Source organism: Daucus carota, chromosome 9, assembly GCF_001625215.2.
Source record: "Daucus carota subsp. sativus chromosome 9, DH1 v3.0, whole genome shotgun sequence".
NCBI lineage: Eukaryota > Viridiplantae > Streptophyta > Magnoliopsida > Apiales > Apiaceae > Daucus > Daucus carota.
Window position 1 is genome coordinate 43,049,463 of NC_030389.2, and position 15,853 is coordinate 43,065,315.

Sequence of the window (15,853 nt, forward strand, 5' to 3'; positions counted from 1 at the left end):
AACTAATGAGAGAAAGTAAAATCACTAAATGTCTATCCTAGAATCCTTATTTTCAAACGGAACCTTTTTCAAACTCCTGTAATTACAAAGCACTATCACATCTGTAGGGAATTACATGTATAAAGTGAATAACAAATAGCCACAAATCTATATTGTTATACATGATCTTAACATGCTAATTATCTTTGTAGGTGGCCTTCAAATGCTCAACCCCATATTTGCAGGGGTCTATGTGATGTAGAAGGAGCCCCTCCCTGGTGCATGAGCAGGTGTTCGAATTTATGATATGATAAAGATTATGGTTAAGTTGTATTATGCCTACACTCCATGGGTTAGAAATAATTAGGATTTAAGTTTCTTTTTCAAAATCTATGATGTTCTTACTAACTTGTTTATCTTTTATGGTTGTTGATCAAATATTATATTGATTGGAGCAAGATTGAACATGGCTCATTGAAAATGAGATATTTTATGTGAAATCAAACTTCATGAGTTAGAAATAATTGGGATTCAAGTTTATTCTTTAAAATGAATTTATCAACTTTTATGTTAAACACAAAATGAATTTGCTGAACCAAGACATCCTATGCTCAAATGTAATTCCATACTAATTTTCTAAATATAAATGTTCATTTAGACTATGAAGCTGAGTATCTAAAATTATATTCAATATGTCAAATCGATAATAATGAAGATTTGTTAATATATGAGCTTTGCGTCGTTCTTTTTTGATATATGAATCATAATATGTAACAGTAAATTTAAATTTATGCGTGTAGTGAACTTAAGATAAAATCTTCGATAATTCATGTTTTTAATCCTACATATTGAGTAGAGATTACCAAATATACATAATAAATTAACAAATCTCACCCTAAGAATTTATCATTTTATAAATTTCAAAAAAATCAAAGAGTCTTGAACAAGAGAACAATTTAATAGATTTCATATAATATCTTATAAATATCATCATATCTTTAAGCATCTTTGCAAATCTTGATTAAATACCTGAAGATGAATTAAAAATCAGCATCGAAGAATAACATTATTTCAATACGAATTTAATACATCTGGATTACAATAATCAAAAGATTTTTAATAGATTTGAATTGAATACACCAGTAAGATTAGAAATTATAAATTATATCAAGAATGAGCACACTTCTCCCCGGTATACTAAACTACCTCTTCACTCTTAAACAACGTTTCCTAACAAATTTGGTGATTTTGATTAGAAAGGTTTAACTTTCAATGGCAAAGACAAAAGATGTCAACCAAAACTCCATTTCTTACCCTGTTAGAGGAAGCAACCAAGTTATCAAAGGTGATCTCTCTATTTCCCCTCCTCTCCCTTCATCCATCTCTCCCTTTCATTTTCTCACCCTCATCCCTCTTTCCCTCCCTTCTCTCCATTTTTCTCTCCGCTCATCCTCCCCCTCCCCCCCCCCAAAGAAATTAGATACGATGTGTGCTATAATTTGATTTTTGATTCATCATGTTGTTTGTTTGATGTAGTCCAATATGCATACATGATACATCACCTTGTAGTTTATATTGGGCAGCAAGTCCTCTTTACCATAATGATTTTTTTTTGTTTTAAATTCTAATAAGAATTTTTAACACATAGATTTCTTTTATCAAATTTTTTGTTGGTATATATAAGTGCAAATTAATTAAGTTCTCTTTTCTGTGAAACTCTTAATTGAAGGGAGTACGTGATGTGTATGATTTTATTTATTTGTCCTTTAAGACAGTACTAATATTTGAGCACACTAGCTTCAAACAAAAACCCTTTCTTGTTTTATAAGCATAAATTTTGTCATTGTAAAGTTATTGAGGTCAAATTTTTGCCGTTGAAAAGTGTATGTCAATATACATGTTGGCCTCGAGGAGAGGAAGTGTATTGTTTCTTATATCGATGAAATTCTTGATGTTATGTAGCTGGGGATTGCGTGCTTATGCAACCTTGTGAGCCTAATAAGCCACCCTATGTTGCTCGCGTGGAGAAATTAGAAGCTAACAACAAAGGTGAAACTACTGTCGAAGTAAGATGGGTATTATAGGCCTGAGGAGGCTATTGGTGGCAGAAGACAGTTTCACGGGGAAAAGGAAGTGTTCCTCTCTGATCACTATGATTTCCAAAGTGCCAATACCATTATAGGGAAGTGTATTGTGCACTCGTTTAAGGCTTATTGCGAGCTTGAAGAAGTTGCTGTTGAGGATTACTACTCTCGCTTTGAGTACCAAGCTTCCTCTGGAGAATTTACAACGGATCGTGTTGCAGTGTGAGAATTTTATGACTCTTCCTGGTTAATATATCCCTTATTTTTTTGGTTAAATTGGTTCACAACGTTTTTGCATATTCTAAACTGAAGGTTCTGCAAGTGTGAAATGCCGTACAATCCTGACACCCTAATGATACAGTGCGACGAATGCCAAGACTGGTATGACCGTTAAATTTGCTATATATGTTAATTTTAGTTAGTTTTTATATGCATTATCTTTTTTATTAATAGTTATTTGAGACAAATTTCATATGCTAGAGCTGCAATTTCCTTTTTAATAGAAAAGTTTCAAGATGGAGCCTTACCATAGTCTATTTTACGGTATAAGTGGACTTATATATTTATAGGCATTTTAGATGTTGTACACGCTATTTGTAGGTACCATCCAGCTTGCGTCAAAATGACAACTGCTCGGGCAAGGCAGCTGAGCAGCTATGTCTGTGATGAGTGTTCCTGATTTGAAGAACTCTCCTTGCCAGGTATATGACTATACTTAAGCATTTTGACCTCTTTTTGTATCTTTTGTGTACCTCCTTTTTCTTTTCTTCTCTGTGTAATCTAGTCAGTGTTATGCATTTCACACAACTCAGTGTTGCTTGCATTTCTTAACACCGATTTGAGGGTCATCGGGTGTTATCAGTTCTTAACAATCTTTTGTATGTTGAACTAATGAGAGAAAGTAAAATCACTAAATGTCTATCCTAGAATCCTTATGTCGTCAAACGGAACCTTTTTCAAACTCCTGTAATTACAAAGCACTATCACATCTGTAGGGAATTACATGTATAAAGTGAATAAGAAATAGCCACAAATCTTATATTGTTATAATGATCTTAACATGCTAATTATCTTTGTAGGTGGCCTTCAAATGCTCAACCCCATATTTGCAGGTCTATGTGATTGTAGAAGGAGCCCCTCCCTGGTGCATGAGCAGGTGTTCGAATTTATGATATGATAAAGATTATGGTTAAGTTGTATTATGCCTACACTCCATGGGTTAGAAATAATTAGGATTTAAGTTTCTTTTTCAAAATCTATGATGTTCTTACTAACTTGTTTATCTTTTATGGTTGTTGATCAAATATATATATTGATTGGAGCAAGATTGAACATGGCTCATTGAAAATGAGATATTTTATGTGAAATCAAACTTCATGAGTTAGAAATAATTGGGATTCAAGTTTATTCTTTAAAATGAATTTTATCAACTTTTATGTTAAACACAAAATGAATTTGCTGAACCAAGACATCCTATGCTCAAATGTAATTCCATACTAATTTTCTAAATATAAATGTTCATTTAGACTATGAAGCTGAGTATCTAAAATTATATTCAATATGTCAAATCGATAATAATGAAGATTTGTTAATATATGAGCTTTGCGTCGTTCTTTTTTTTGATATATGAATCATAATATGTAACAGTAAATTTTAAATTTATGCGTGTAGTGAACTTAAGATAAAATCTTCGATAATTCATGTTTTTAATCCTACATATTGAGTAGAGATTACAAATATACATAATAAATTAACAAATCTCACCCTAAGAATTTATCATTTTATAAATTTCAAAAAAATCAAAGAGTCTTGAACAAGAGAACAATTTAATAGATTTCATATAATATCTTATAAATATCATCATATCTTTAAGCATCTTTGCAAATCTTGATTAAATACCTGAAGATGAATTAAAATCAGCATCGAAGAATAACATTATTTCAATACGAATTTAATACATCTGGATTACAATAATCAAAAGATTTTTAATAGATTTGAATTGAATACACCAGTAAGATTAGAAATTATAAATTATATCAAGAATGAGCACACTTCTCCCCGGTATACTAAACTACCTCTTCACTCTTAAACAACGTTTCCTAACAAATTTGGTGATTTTGATTAGAAAGGTTTAACTTTCAATGGCAAAGACAAAAGATGTCAACCAAAACTCCATTTCTTACCCTGTTAGAGGAAGCAACCAAGTTATCAAAGGTGATCTCTCTATTTCCCCTCCTCTCCCTTCATCCATCTCTCCCTTTCATTTTCTCACCCTCATCCCTCTTTCCCTCTCCTTCTCTCCATTTTTCTCTCCGCTCATCCTCCCCCTCCCCCCCGAAACATTAGATACGATGTGTGCTATAATTTGATTTTTGATTCATCATGGTTTGTGTTGATGTAGTCCAATATGCATACATGATACATCACCTTTGTAGTTTATATTTGGGCAGCAAGTCCTCTTTACCATAATGATTTTTTTTTGTTTTAAATTCTAATAAGAATTTTAACACATAGATTTCTTTTTATCAAATTTTTTGTTGGTATATATAAGTGCAAATTAATTAAGTTCTCTTTTCTGTGAAACTCTTAATTGAAGGGAGTACGTGATGTGTATGATTTTATTTATTTGTCCTTTAAGACAGTACATAATATTTGAGCACACTAGCTTCAAACCAAAAACCCTTTCTTGTTTTATAAGCATAAATTTTGTCATTGTAAAGTTATTGAGGTCAAATTTTTGCCGTTGAAAAGTGTATGTCAATATACATGTTGGCCTCGAGGAGAGGAAGTGTATTGTTTCTTATATCGATGAAATTCTTGATGTTATGTAGCTGGGGATTGCGTGCTTATGCAACCTTGTGAGCCTAATAAGCCACCCTATGTTGCTCGCGTGGAGAAATTAGAAGCTAACAACAAAGGTGAAACTACTGTCGAAGTAAGATGGTATTATAGGCCTGAGGAGGCTATTGGTGGCAGAAGACAGTTTCACGGGGAAAAGGAAGTGTTCCTCTCTGATCACTATGATTTCCAAAGTGCCAATACCATTATAGGGAAGTGTATTGTGCACTCGTTTAAGGCTTATTGCGAGCTTGAAGAAGTTGCTGTTGAGGATTACTACTCTCGCTTTGAGTACCAAGCTTCCTCTGGAGAATTTACAACGGATCGTGTTGCAGTGTGAGAATTTTATGACTCTTCCTGGTTAATATATCCCTTATTTTGGTTAAATTGGTTCACAACGTTTTTGCATATTCTAAACTGAAGGTTCTGCAAGTGTGAAATGCCGTACAATCCTGACACCCTAATGATACAGTGCGACGAATGCCAAGACTGGTATGACCGTTAAATTTTGCTATATATGTTAATTTTAGTTAGTTTTTATATGCATTATCTTTTTTATTAATAGTTATTTGAGACAAATTTCATATGCTAGAGCTGCTGCAATTTCCTTTTTAATAGAAAAGTTTCAAGATGGAGCCTTACCATAGTCTATTTTACGGTATAAGTGGACTTATATATTATAGGATTTTAGATGTTGTACACGCTATTTGTAGGTACCATCCAGCTTGCGTCAAAATGACAACTGCTCGGGCAAGGCAGCTGAGCAGCTATGTCTGTGATGAGTGTTCCTGATTTGAAGAACTCTCCTTGCCAGGTATATGACTATACTTAAGCATTTGACCTCTTTTTTGTATCTTTTGTGTACCTCCTTTTCTTTTCTTCTCTGTGTAATCTAGTCAGTGTATGCATTTCACACAACTCAGTGTTGCTTGCATTTCTTAACACCGATTTGAGGGTCATCGGGGTGTTATCAGTTCTTAACAATCTTTTGTATGTTGAACTAATGAGAGAAAGTAAAATCACTAAATGTCTATCTAGAATCCTTATGTCGTCAAACGGAACCTTTTTCAAACTCCTGTAATACAAAGCACTATCACATCTGTAGGGAATTACATGTATAAAGTGAATAAGAAATAGCCACAAATCTTATATTGTTATAATGATCTTAACATGCTAATTATCTTTGTAGGTGGCCTTCAAATGCTCAACCCCATATTTGCAGGTCTATGTGATTGTAGAAGGAGCCCCTCCCTGGTGCATGAGCAGGTGTTCGAATTTATGATATGATAAAGATTATGGTTAAGTTGTATTATGCCTACACTCCATGGGTTAGAAATAATTAGGATTTAAGTTTCTTTTTCAAAATCTATGATGTTCTTACTAACTTGTTTATCTTTTATGGTTGTTGATCAAATATATATATTGATTGGAGCAAGATTGAACATGGCTCATTGAAAATGAGATATTTTATGTGAAATCAAACTTCATGAGTTAGAAATAATTGGGATTCAAGTTTATTCTTTAAAATGAATTTTATCAACTTTTATGTTAAACACAAAATGAATTTGCTGAACCAAGACATCCTATGCTCAAATGTAATTCCATACTAATTTTCTAAATATAAATGTTCATTTAGACTATGAAGCTGAGTATCTAAAATTATATTCAATATGTCAAATCGATAATAATGAAGATTTGTTAATATATGAGCTTTGCGTCGTTCTTTTTTTTGATATATGAATCATAATATGTAACAGTAAATTTTAAATTTATGCGTGTAGTGAACTTAAGATAAAATCTTCGATAATTCATGTTTTTAATCCTACATATTGAGTAGAGATTACCAAATATACATAATAAATTAACAAATCTCACCCTAAGAATTTATCATTTTATAAATTTCAAAAAAATCAAAGAGTCTTGAACAAGAGAACAATTTAATAGATTTCATATAATATCTTATAAATATCATCATATCTTTAAGCATCTTTGCAAATCTTGATTAAATACCTGAAGATGAATTAAAATCAGCATCGAAGAATAACATTATTTCAATACGAATTTAATACATCTGGATTACAATAATCAAAAGATTTTTAATAGATTTGAATTGAATACACCAGTAAGATTAGAAATTATAAATTATATCAAGAATGAGCACACTTCTCCCCGGTATACTAAACTACCTCTTCACTCTTAAACAACGTTTCCTAACAAATTTGGTGATTTTGATTAGAAAGGTTTAACTTTCAATGGCAAAGACAAAAGATGTCAACCAAAACTCCATTTCTTACCCTGTTAGAGGAAGCAACCAAGTTATCAAAGGTGATCTCTCTATTTCCCCTCCTCTCCCTTCACCATCTCTCCCTTTCTTTTCTCACCCTCATCCCTCTTTCCCTCTCCTTCTCTCCATTTTTCTCTCCGCTCATCCTCCCCCTCCCCCCCGAAACATTAGATACGATGTGTGCTATAATTTGATTTTTGATTCATCATGGTTTTGTGTGATGTAGTCCAATATGCATACATGATACATCACCTTTGTAGTTTCAAGGTGATCTCTCTATTCCCCTCCTCTCCCTTCATCCATCTCTCCCTTTCATTTTCTCACCCTCATCCCTCTTTCCCTCTCCTTCTCTCCATTTTTCTCTCCGCTCATCCTCCCCCTCCCCCCCGAACATTAGATACGATGTGTGCTATAATTTGATTTTTGATTCATCATGGTTTGTGTTGATGTAGTCCAATATGCATACATGATACATCACCTTTGTAGTTTATATTTGGGCAGCAAGTCCTCTTTACCATAATGATTTTTTTTTGTTTTAAATTCTAATAAGAATTTTTAACACATAGATTTCTTTTTATCAAATTTTTTGTTGGTATATATAAGTGCAAATTAATTAAGTTCTCTTTTCTGTGAAACTCTTAATTGAAGGGAGTACGTGATGTGTATGATTTTATTTATTTGTCCTTTAAGACAGTACTAATATTTGAGCACACTAGCTTCAAACCAAAAACCCTTTCTTGTTTTATAAGCATAAATTTTGTCATTGTAAAGTTATTGAGGTCAAATTTTGCCGTTGAAAAGTGTATGTCAATATACATGTTGGGCCTCGAGGAGAGGAAGTGTATTGTTTCTTATATCGATGAAATTCTTGATGTTATGTAGCTGGGGATTGCGTGCTTATGCAACCTTGTGAGCCTAATAAGCCACCCTATGTTGCTCGCGTGGAGAATTAGAAGCTAACAACAAAGGTGAAACTACTGTCGAAGTAAGATGGTATTATAGGCCTGAGGAGGCTATTGGTGCAGAAGACAGTTTCACGGGGAAAAGGAAGTGTTCCTCTCTGATCACTATGATTTCCAAAGTGCCAATACCATTATAGGGAAGTGTATTGTGCACTCGTTTAAGGCTTATTGCGAGCTTGAAGAAGTTGCTGTTGAGGATTACTACTCTCGCTTGAGTACCAAGCTTCCTCTGGAGAATTTACAACGGATCGTGTTGCAGTGTGAGAATTTTATGACTCTTCCTGGTTAATATATCCCTTATTTTGGTTAAATTGGTTCACAACGTTTTTGCATATTCTAAACTGAAGGTTCTGCAAGTGTGAAATGCCGTACAATCCTGACACCCTAATGATACAGTGCGACGAATGCCAAGACTGGTATGACCGTTAAATTTTGCTATATATGTTAATTTTAGTTAGTTTTTATATGCATTATCTTTTTATTAATAGTTATTGAGACAAATTTCATATGCTAGAGCTGCAATTTCCTTTTTAATAGAAAAGTTTCAAGATGGAGCCTTACCATAGTCTATTTTACGGTATAAGTGGACTTATATATTTATAGGCATTTTAGATGTTGTACACGCTATTTGTAGGGTACCATCCAGCTTGCGTCAAAATGACAACTGCTCGGGCAAGGCAGCTGAGCAGCTATGTCTGTGATGAGTGTTCCTGATTTGAAGAACTCTCCTTGCCAGGTATATGACTATACTAAGCATTTTGACCTCTTTTGTATCTTTTGTGTACCTCCTTTTTCTTTTCTTCTCTGTGTAATCTAGTCAGTGTTATGCATTTCACACAAACTCAGTGTTGCTTGCATTTCTTAACACCGATTTGAGGGTCATCGGGTGTTATCAGTTCTTAACAATCTTTTGTATGTTGAACTAATGAGAGAAAGTAAAATCACTAAATGTCTATCCTAGAATCCTTATGTCGTCAAACGGAACCTTTTTCAAACTCCTGTAATTACAAAGCACTATCACATCTGTAGGGAATTACATGTATAAAGTGAATAAGAAATAGCCACAAATCTTATATTGTTATAATGATCTTAACATGCTAATTATCTTTGTAGGTGGCCTTCAAATGCTCAACCCCATATTTGCAGGTCTATGTGATTGTAGAAGGAGCCCCTCCCTGGTGCATGAGCAGGTGTTCGAATTTATGATATGATAAAGATTATGGTTAAGTTGTATTATGCCTACACTCCATGGGTTAGAAATAATTAGGATTTAAGTTTCTTTTTCAAAATCTATGATGTTCTTACTAACTTGTTTATCTTTTATGGTTGTTGATCAAATATATATATTGATTGGAGCAAGATTGAACATGGCTCATTGAAAATGAGATATTTTATGTGAAATCAAACTTCATGAGTTAGAAATAATTGGGATTCAAGTTTATTCTTTAAAATGAATTTTATCAACTTTTATGTTAACACAAAATGAATTTGCTGAACCAAGACATCCTATGCTCAAATGTAATTCCATACTAATTTTCTAAATATAAATGTTCATTTAGACTATGAAGCTGAGTATCTAAAATTATATTCAATATGTCAAATCGATAATAATGAAGATTTGTTAATATATGAGCTTTGCGTCGTTCTTTTTTTGATATATGAATCATAATATGTAACAGTAAATTTTAAATTTATGCGTGTAGTGAACTTAAGATAAAATCTTCGATAATTCATGTTTTTAATCCTACATATTGAGTAGAGATTACCAAATATACATAATAAATTAACAAATCTCACCCTAAGAATTTATCATTTTATAAATTTCAAAAAAATCAAAGAGTCTTGAACAAGAGAACAATTTAATAGATTTCATATAATATCTTATAAATATCATCATATCTTTAAGCATCTTTGCAAATCTTGATTAAATACCTGAAGATGAATTAAAATCAGCATCGAAGAATAACATTATTCAATACGAATTTAATACATCTGGATTACAATAATCAAAGATTTTTAATAGATTTGAATTGAATACACCAGTAAGATTAGAAATTATAAATTATATCAAGAATGAGCACACTTCTCCCCGGTATACTAAACTACCTCTTCACTCTTAAACAACGTTTCCTAACAAATTTGGTGATTTTGATTAGAAAGGTTTAACTTTCAATGGCAAAGACAAAAGATGTCAACCAAAACTCCATTTCTTACCCTGTTAGAGGAAGCAACCAAGTTATCAAAGGTGATCTCTCTATTTCCCCTCCTCTCCCTTCATCCATCTCTCCCTTTCATTTTCTCACCCTCATCCCTCTTTCCCTCTCCTTCTCTCCATTTTTCTCTCCGCTCATCCTCCCCCTCCCCCCCGAAACATTAGATACGATGTGTGCTATAATTTGATTTTTGATTCATCATGGTTTGTGTTGATGTAGTCCAATATGCATACATGATACATCACCTTTGTAGTTTATATTTGGGCAGCAAGTCCTCTTTACCATAATGATTTTTTTTTGTTTTAAATTCTAATAAGAATTTTTAACACATAGATTTCTTTTTATCAAATTTTTTGTTGGTATATATAAGTGCAAATTAATTAAGTTCTCTTTTCTGTGAAACTCTTAATTGAAGGGAGTACGTGATGTGTATGATTTTATTTATTTGTCCTTTAAGACAGTACTAATATTTGAGCACACTAGCTTCAAACCAAAAACCCTTTCTTGTTTTATAAGCATAAATTTTGTCATTGTAAAGTTATTGAGGTCAAATTTTGCCGTTGAAAAGTGTATGTCAATATACATGTTGGCCTCGAGGAGAGGAAGTGTATTGTTTCTTATATCGATGAAATTCTTGATGTTATGTAGCTGGGGATTGCGTGCTTATGCAACCTTGTGAGCCTAATAAGCCACCCTATGTTGCTCGCGTGGAGAAATTAGAAGCTAACAACAAAGGTGAAACTACTGTCGAAGTAAGATGGTATTATAGGCCTGAGGAGGCTATTGGTGGCAGAAGACAGTTTCACGGGGAAAAGGAAGTGTTCCTCTCTGATCACTATGATTTCCAAAGTGCCAATACCATTATAGGGAAGTGTATTGTGCACTCGTTTAAGGCTTATTGCGAGCTTGAAGAAGTTGCTGTTGAGGATTACTACTCTCGCTTTGAGTACCAAGCTTCCTCTGGAGAATTTACAACGGATCGTGTTGCAGTGTGAGAATTTTATGACTCTTCCTGGTTAATATATCCCTTATTTTTGGTTAAATTGGTTCACAACGTTTTTGCATATTCTAAACTGAAGGTTCTGCAAGTGTGAAATGCCGTACAATCCTGACACCCTAATGATACAGTGCGACGAATGCCAAGACTGGTATGACCGTTAAATTTTGCTATATATGTTAATTTTAGTTAGTTTTTATATGCATTATCTTTTTATTAATAGTTATTTGAGACAAATTTCATATGCTAGAGCTGCAATTTCCTTTTTAATAGAAAAGTTTCAAGATGGAGCCTTACCATAGTCTATTTTACGGTATAAGTGGACTTATATATTTATAGGCATTTTAGATGTTGTACACGCTATTTGTAGGTACCATCCAGCTTGCGTCAAAATGACAACTGCTCGGGCAAGGCAGCTGAGCAGCTATGTCTGTGATGAGTGTTCCTGATTTGAAGAACTCTCCTTGCCAGGTATATGACTATACTTAAGCATTTTGACCTCTTTTTGTATCTTTTGTGTACCTCCTTTTTCTTTTCTTCTCTGTGTAATCTAGTCAGTGTTATGCATTTCACACAACTCAGTGTTGCTTGCATTTCTTAACACCGATTTGAGGGTCATCGGGTGTTATCAGTTCTTAACAATCTTTTGTATGTTGAACTAATGAGAGAAAGTAAAATCACTAAATGTCTATCCTAGAATCCTTATGTCGTCAAACGGAACCTTTTTCAAACTCCTGTAATTACAAAGCACTATCACATCTGTAGGGAATTACATGTATAAAGTGAATAAGAAATAGCCACAAATCTTATATTGTTATAATGATCTTAACATGCTAATTATCTTTGTAGGTGGCCTTCAAATGCTCAACCCCATATTTGCAGGTCTATGTGATTGTAGAAGGAGCCCCTCCCTGGTGCATGAGCAGGTGTTCGAATTTATGATATGATAAAGATTATGGTTAAGTTGTATTATGCCTACACTCCATGGGTTAGAAATAATTAGGATTTAAGTTTCTTTTTCAAAATCTATGATGTTCTTACTAACTTGTTTATCTTTTATGGTTGTTGATCAAATATATATATTGATTGGAGCAAGATTGAACATGGCTCATTGAAAATGAGATATTTTATGTGAAATCAAACTTCATGAGTTAGAAATAATTGGGATTCAAGTTTATTCTTTAAAATGAATTTTATCAACTTTTATGTTAAACACAAAATGAATTTGCTGAACCAAGACATCCTATGCTCAAATGTAATTCCATACTAATTTTCTAAATATAAATGTTCATTTAGACTATGAAGCTGAGTATCTAAAATTATATTCAATATGTCAAATCGATAATAATGAAGATTTGTTAATATATGAGCTTTGCGTCGTTCTTTTTTTTGATATATGAATCATAATATGTAACAGTAAATTTTAAATTTATGCGTGTAGTGAACTTAAGATAAAATCTTCGATAATTCATGTTTTTAATCCTACATATTGAGTAGAGATTACCAAATATACATAATAAATTAACAAATCCCACCCTAAGAATTTATCATTTTATAAATTTCAAAAAATCAAAGAGTCTTGAACAAGAGAACAATTTAATAGATTTCATATAATATCTTATAAATATCATCATATCTTTAAGCATCTTTGCAAATCTTGATTAAATACCTGAAGATGAATTAAAATCAGCATCGAAGAATAACATTATTTCAATACGAATTTAATACATCTGGATTACAATAATCAAAAGATTTTTAATAGATTTGAATTGAATACACCAGTAAGATTAGAAATTATAAATTATATCAAGAATGAGCACACTTCTCCCCGGTATACTAAACTACCTCTTCACTCTTAAACAACGTTTCCTAACAAATTGGTGATTTTGATTAGAAAGGTTTAACTTTCAATGGCAAAGACAAAAGATGTCAACCAAAACTCCATTTCTTACCCTGTTAGAGGAAGCAACCAAGTTATCAAAGGTGATCTCTCTATTTCCCCTCCTCTCCCTTCACCCATCTCTCCCTTTCATTTTCTCACCCTCATCCCTCTTTCCCTCTCCTTCTCTCCATTTTTCTCTCCGCTCATCCTCCCCCTCCCCCCCGAAACATTAGATACGATGTGTGCTATAATTTGATTTTTGATTCATCATGGTTTGTGTTGATGTAGTCCAATATGCATACATGATACATCACCTTTGTAGTTTATATTTGGGCAGCAAGTCCTCTTTACCATAATGATTTTTTTTTGTTTTAAATTCTAATAAGAATTTTTAACACATAGATTTCTTTTTATCAAATTTTTTGTTGGTATATATAAGTGCAAATTAATTAAGTTCTCTTTCTGTGAAACTCTTAATTGAAGGGAGTACGTGATGTGTATGATTTTATTTATTTGTCCTTTAAGACAGTACTAATATTTGAGCACACTAGCTTCAAACCAAAAACCCTTTCTTGTTTTATAAGCATAAATTTTGTCATTGTAAAGTTATTGAGGTCAAATTTTTGCCGTTGAAAAGTGTATGTCAATATACATGTTGGCCTCGAGGAGAGGAAGTGTATTGTTTCTTATATCGATGAAATTCTTGATGTTATGTAGCTGGGGATTGCGTGCTTATGCAACCTTGTGAGCCTAATAAGCCACCCTATGTTGCTCGCGTGGAGAAATTAGAAGCTAACAACAAAGGTGAAACTACTGTCGAAGTAAGATGGTATTATAGGCCTGAGGAGGCTATTGGTGGCAGAAGACAGTTTCACGGGGAAAAGGAAGTGTTCCTCTCTGATCACTATGATTTCCAAAGTGCCAATACCATTATAGGGAAGTGTATTGTGCACTCGTTTAAGGCTTATTGCGAGCTTGAAGAAGTTGCTGTTGAGGATTACTACTCTCGCTTTGAGTACCAAGCTTCCTCTGGAGAATTTACAACGGATCGTGTTGCAGTGTGAGAATTTTATGACTCTTCCTGGTTAATATATCCCTTATTTTTGGTTAAATTGGTTCACAACGTTTTTGCATATTCTAAACTGAAGGTTCTGCAAGTGTGAAATGCCGTACAATCCTGACACCCTAATGATACAGTGCGACGAATGCCAAGACTGGTATGACCGTTAAATTTTGCTATATATGTTAATTTTAGTTAGTTTTTATATGCATTATCTTTTTTATTAATAGTTATTGAGACAAATTTCATATGCTAGAGCTGCAATTTCCTTTTTAATAGAAAAGTTTCAAGATGGAGCCTTACCATAGTCTATTTTACGGTATAAGTGGACTTATATATTTATAGGCATTTTAGATGTTGTACACGCTATTTGTAGGTACCATCCAGCTTGCGTCAAAATGACAACTGCTCGGGCAAGGCAGCTGAGCAGCTATGTCTGTGATGAGTGTTCCTGATTTGAAGAACTCTCCTTGCCAGGTATATGACTATACTTAAGCATTTTGACCTCTTTTTGTATCTTTTGTGTACCTCCTTTTTCTTTTCTTCTCTGTGTAATCTAGTCAGTGTTATGCATTTCACACAACTCAGTGTTGCTTGCATTTCTTAACACCGATTTGAGGGTCATCGGGTGTTATCAGTTCTTAACAATCTTTTGTATGTTGAACTAATGAGAGAAAGTAAAATCACTAAATGTCTATCCTAGAATCCTTATGTCGTCAAACGGAACCTTTTTCAAACTCCTGTAATTACAAAGCACTATCACATCTGTAGGGAATTACATGTATAAAGTGAATAAGAAATAGCCACAAATCTTATATTGTTATAATGATCTTAACATGCTAATTATCTTTGTAGGTGGCCTTCAAATGCTCAACCCCATATTTGCAGGTCTATGTGATTGTAGAAGGAGCCCCTCCCTGGTGCATGAGCAGGTGTTCGAATTTATGATATGATAAAGATTATGGTTAAGTTGTATTATGCCTACACTCCATGGGTTAGAAATAATTAGGATTTAAGTTTCTTTTCAAAATCTATGATGTTCTTACTAACTTGTTTATCTTTTATGGTTGTTGATCAAATATATATATTGATTGGAGCAAGATTGAACATGGCTCATTGAAAATGAGATATTTTATGTGAAATCAAACTTCATGAGTTAGAAATAATTGGGATTCAAGTTTATTCTTTAAAATGAATTTTATCAACTTTTATGTTAAACACAAAATGAATTTGCTGAACCAAGACATCCTATGCTCAAATGTAATTCCATACTAATTTTCTAAATATAAATGTTCATTTAGACTATGAAGCTGAGTATCTAAAATTATATTCAATATGTCAAATCGATAATAATGAAGATTTGTTAATATATGAGCTTTGCGTCGTTCTTTTTTTTGATATATGAATCATAATATGTAACAGTAAATTTTAAATTTATGCGTGTAGTGAACTTAAGATAAAATCTTCGATAATTCATGTTTTTAATCCTACATATTGAGTAGAGATTACCAAATATACATAATAAATTAACAAATCTCACCCTAAGAATTTATC

The 15,853-nt window shown here is 32.9% G+C and overlaps 3 protein-coding genes and 1 pseudogene across 3 annotated transcripts; all 4 read left to right on the top strand.

Moving 5' to 3' along the window:
* The first annotated feature begins 1,251 nt into the window (after positions 1–1,251).
* LOC135149769 (chromatin remodeling protein EBS-like) lies at positions 1,252–2,742 on the top strand (annotated as a pseudogene).
* Positions 2,743–4,204: 1,462 nt separating this feature from the next.
* On the top strand, positions 4,205–5,693 carry LOC135149139 (chromatin remodeling protein EBS-like). Its single transcript, XM_064084039.1, has 4 exons — positions 4,205–4,277; positions 4,895–5,237; positions 5,325–5,393; positions 5,615–5,693. The coding sequence occupies exons 1-4, from the start codon at positions 4,205–4,207 to the stop codon at positions 5,691–5,693; spliced, it is 564 nt and encodes a 187-aa protein (XP_063940109.1).
* Positions 5,694–10,319: 4,626 nt separating this feature from the next.
* Positions 10,320–11,806, top strand: LOC135149753 (chromatin remodeling protein EBS-like). Its single transcript, XM_064085592.1, has 4 exons — positions 10,320–10,392; positions 11,009–11,351; positions 11,440–11,508; positions 11,728–11,806. The coding sequence occupies exons 1-4, from the start codon at positions 10,320–10,322 to the stop codon at positions 11,804–11,806; spliced, it is 564 nt and encodes a 187-aa protein (XP_063941662.1).
* A 1,461-nt stretch (positions 11,807–13,267) lies between these two features.
* LOC135149754 (chromatin remodeling protein EBS-like) lies at positions 13,268–14,754 on the top strand. The gene is made up of 4 exons (XM_064085593.1): positions 13,268–13,340; positions 13,957–14,299; positions 14,388–14,456; positions 14,676–14,754. The coding sequence occupies exons 1-4, from the start codon at positions 13,268–13,270 to the stop codon at positions 14,752–14,754; spliced, it is 564 nt and encodes a 187-aa protein (XP_063941663.1).
* Positions 14,755–15,853: the final 1,099 nt, after the last annotated feature.

Bases quoted from the DNA above. Each gene is read 5' to 3' on its own strand.
- LOC135149139 (XM_064084039.1), top strand. From the start codon at position 4,205: ATGGCAAAGACAAAAGATGTCAACCAAAACTCCATTTCTTACCCTGTT. The intron at 5,238-5,324 runs GTGAGAATTTTA...TCTAAACTGAAG, and splicing joins ACAACGGATCGTGTTGCAGT to GTTCTGCAAGTGTGAAATGC. The intron at 5,394-5,614 runs GTATGACCGTTA...CGCTATTTGTAG, and splicing joins TGCGACGAATGCCAAGACTG to GTACCATCCAGCTTGCGTCA.
- LOC135149754 (XM_064085593.1), top strand. From the start codon at position 13,268: ATGGCAAAGACAAAAGATGTCAACCAAAACTCCATTTCTTACCCTGTT. The intron at 14,300-14,387 runs GTGAGAATTTTA...TCTAAACTGAAG, and splicing joins ACAACGGATCGTGTTGCAGT to GTTCTGCAAGTGTGAAATGC. The intron at 14,457-14,675 runs GTATGACCGTTA...CGCTATTTGTAG, and splicing joins TGCGACGAATGCCAAGACTG to GTACCATCCAGCTTGCGTCA.
- LOC135149753 (XM_064085592.1), top strand. From the start codon at position 10,320: ATGGCAAAGACAAAAGATGTCAACCAAAACTCCATTTCTTACCCTGTT. The intron at 10,393-11,008 runs GTGATCTCTCTA...GATGTTATGTAG, and splicing joins AAGCAACCAAGTTATCAAAG to CTGGGGATTGCGTGCTTATG. The intron at 11,509-11,727 runs GTATGACCGTTA...CGCTATTTGTAG, and splicing joins TGCGACGAATGCCAAGACTG to GTACCATCCAGCTTGCGTCA.